This window comes from Apaloderma vittatum, unplaced genomic scaffold (assembly GCF_000703405.1).
Source record: "Apaloderma vittatum isolate BGI_N311 unplaced genomic scaffold, ASM70340v1 scaffold33081, whole genome shotgun sequence".
Lineage (NCBI taxonomy): Eukaryota > Metazoa > Chordata > Aves > Trogoniformes > Trogonidae > Apaloderma > Apaloderma vittatum.
The window spans coordinates 25283-28682 of NW_009697934.1; the positions used below are offsets into that span (position 1 = coordinate 25283).

Sequence of the window (3400 nt, forward strand, 5' to 3'; positions counted from 1 at the left end):
AACTTATGTACAAAACCACGAAGTGTATTTTTTGCTATACAGATACACCCCACAGATATATACTGCACACACACACGCACGCACACACACGCACCCCTGGGATTTAACCCATTGAAAAAGTATGAAAGCAGCAGCTATTGGTCAATCTGAGGACCCGGCGCGTCCGACCGATGGGTTGAATCCTTCAGCTGTAGTGAAGAGGATGCCTGAAAGCCTGGAATTCTCCTGGAAACGCTTTTCGCCCTGCAGAAGTTTTGTTCCGCACCGTTACGCTGTAGCTCAGATACCAGCAGACTTCACGTCTTCTGTTGGCAAACGCGGACGCTTCGCCTTCGGCTTCGCTTACACGGTCGCTTCCTGTTTTGAAACCATGGTTACAGCAGGGACAGCAGCCATGGAAACCTCTTCCATTTATGTTCACAGATAAGTCCACTGACAACCAGTCAACTTGGCCAAAAAAAAAAAAAAGTATTAATCATAAGATGATTAAAAATCTGAAGAGTTTGTCGATGTGTGTCATACACTGTGGCAGCAATAACGAGAGTCCTGAGATTTGTGGAGGGGGGGGGGGAAAAAACAAGCCACAACCCTTGGGCCGAACAGGAAGCGTTAGGAAGGGCTTGACCTGGGCATGGAGAGAATCCGCCCGTTTTTCTTGCCACCGTTCATGTGAGTGTAAGGTATGTGCTCCTCGTAGTTCCCCTTGAGGGCCATGGAGGGTCCGTTGTCCCGGCCCAGGACTTTGTCCCTCTGCGAGTACGAGGAGGGATCGAGGGGAATGCTCTCCATGTTCTCGAAGTCCATCTCGTACTCCTCCGTCTCCAGAGGTTTGTTCTCCTCGCTGTAGAAGAACGAGACCTCGTGGAAGCTGGGGTGCAAGTCCTCCTTCAGCATCTCGATGATCTCGATGAAGGTGGGGCGCATTTTCGGGTTGTACTGCCAACACATCTGCATCAGGCTGTGCCTACAGCGGGACAAACGAGAGTCAGGGGGAGCAAGAAGCAATTTCACGTGGGCAGGGCTAGCACAGACCCACCACCCACCCCACTCCTCCCACACTCCGAGCTGTTTGTTCTCTTTCCAGTCTCCGCATTTGCCGATCCCGACGCTCCTTCTTCTCTATTTCTGCCTAGATCAAAAATTCCTTCCAATTCCTTCAATTGTTCTTAACTCGCCTTCCAAAGGAAACGGGGCTGCAGTTCTCATACTCTGTGTGTGTGTACGCACACTCGTAGCCGGGTCACAATTCTTTAATTAATTTGATTTTAATTTTAACTCAGCCTACAAGATAACAAAGCTCCTAAAACTTCAAGGAAAAGAGGGGGCTGTGCAGAGGACAGAGGTCCTGTAAACATCCCACCTAAAAGAAAGGCTGCGGCAAGAGGTCACATGTTATCAGGCACCGCGGAGAAAGAACTTACGAGTGCAAATAAAGTTTCAAACTGGCCACGAGAGGCAAATGCCCAGGATGGCAGGCTTCTGCCACAAGGATACTCACAAAACGTGGTTTTTTCTTGCCTCTGACAGGGCTCGTCTGGCCAGAAGCGGGCAGGGGGAAGGGGTTACCAGGTTGCTCCTGGCTGCTGTGCGCTACTTCAGCAGTGGCTCCGGACACCCCGCTGTCAAAACGCCCTGGCTCAGTTAAACGCTTGGTAACGGGATTTTTTGAATTACTCTGAGAAAAGCAGCTTAGGGAGCACCTGGGTGTGCAGCCGCGCCGGCAGAGCTGGGGACGCAGTAACCTCCAGACAGCAAACGTCACGAGCAGCTGCAGAGAACGACCCTTAACCCCGGTGCAGGAGAACGTCTGGCTCGGGTTTGTAATCTCGGGGAGGTGTTTTTCACTGTCTTTGCACAGTGCCCTCTTTTCTCCCTAACCTTGCAGGCTGCCTAGCCTTGTACTTAAAGTGGAGCAACGAGTCTGGAACAGAAAGGAGAAGCCTTGGACGTGATAAACAGCTCTTGGCTCGGCACAGCATTCGCCTGCCTCTCCCTCCTCATTAGCCATAAACTGGATTTCTGAAAATCGGCGCTAAAAAGCTGTTGTAATTCTCAAGAGTATTTACATAGTCTAGAGAGATGAATTACAGAAACCCTCAGCAGAGCCGGGATTAACAGGCTGGTCTCCAGCCCCTGCAGCCAACGGGGTTGAGAACCAGGCTTTGCCTCGTGACATAAGCCAAGGGCCACCCACCAGTCTGGAGCGGAGGAAAAACATTTTGTTTGAACAACTGACAGAGTGCTTATTTGTATTTTAAGCTTTTCCTGCGCTTTTGTCCTTCCTTCTCTTGAATCCGTAACTCAGGCTGTGAAGGTCCAGGTTGGTTTCTAGTGAAACAGGCTGGCTCAGGGCTCTAATTCCTGGATCACCGAGGACTTGTCGGTTGAGTTTCTGTGAGAGGCAGCTCACTAAAATCTGTTTTGCTCCTCCCCAACAGAGAAGGGGTTAAAGGTGCCACGCATGGGGCCACCTGTGCTGGCCACGCTTCAGCTAACGAGCGCAGCTTGGTTGCTGGTGCCCTGCTTTACCACTTACAGCCTCTCCGGGCAGTTGTCCGGCTGATCCAGGTATCCTCCATCCATCACAAACTTTAGCACCTGTTCGTTGGAGAGTCCCTGGTACGGCTGCTCGGCTAAACTGCTGATTTCCCAAAGGACAACGCCAAACGACCTAAGAAAGAGAGAACATTTCTGGTGAGGAGAAAACATCCTGGAGGTCTACAAGCGACAGTTAGAAGAACTCATCTATATTTTTAAGAGGAAGGTTTCAAAACAATGGTTTTTGTTTTGTCTGCACTCTGAGGAGGTCAGCAAGTGACAATCAAAATTACGTGCATTAAATTGGGAGCTCTTGAGCTGGAATCCATGTGGGATCGCAGCGTGCAACTCACCACACATCGGAATACGCAGTGAAGACACCGTCCTTTAACGACTCGGGTGCCATCCAGCGCACAGGCAGCAGCCCTTTGCCTCCTTTCCGGTAATAATCCGTCTCGTAGATATCTCTGGTCATGCCGAAGTCTGAGGAAAGCAATTGGGATGTGTTAAACATCGCTCCTGCCATGCTACTTCCACTGTGCAACATCTGCAGACGAATGATCTCCTCTGAGGCCAGGCTACTTTCATACAACCCCGGAAGCTTCCGATGGCCAGACGTGCAGTCATTTGCCACCGTGCGATTAACATTCAAAACGTTTTCCTTTTCCCTTCATCTTCTTTTTTTTTTTCTCCTCCCGAGCTGAGATAGAGACTCCAGAGTTAAATTTTTAGTGACAGCTCCTATTCTAAATGTTATTTTTATTCTCCCTTTTTAAGTAAAACAGAGCTCTCTTGGCCCTGAAATCCCACTGTCCTGGCTCTAAGTCCAAAGAGGTCTGAAAAACCCCGGTGCTGTGGGGTT

At 50.0% G+C, this 3400-nt stretch overlaps 1 protein-coding gene across 1 annotated transcript in view; it reads right to left on the reverse strand.

Moving 5' to 3' along the window:
- Positions 1 to 217: 217 nt before the first annotated feature.
- LOC104280246 (insulin receptor-like) overlaps positions 218 to 3400 on the reverse strand; it is a gene marked incomplete at its 5' end in the record, with an annotated part of 6227 nt that continues 3044 nt past the window's right edge. Inside the window, 3 exons of the mRNA XM_009877828.1 lie at positions 218 to 964; positions 2537 to 2671; positions 2892 to 3027. Coding sequence (XP_009876130.1) covers positions 610 to 964; positions 2537 to 2671; positions 2892 to 3027 — 626 coding nt within the window. The remainder of the gene's footprint in view (positions 965 to 2536; positions 2672 to 2891; positions 3028 to 3400) is intronic.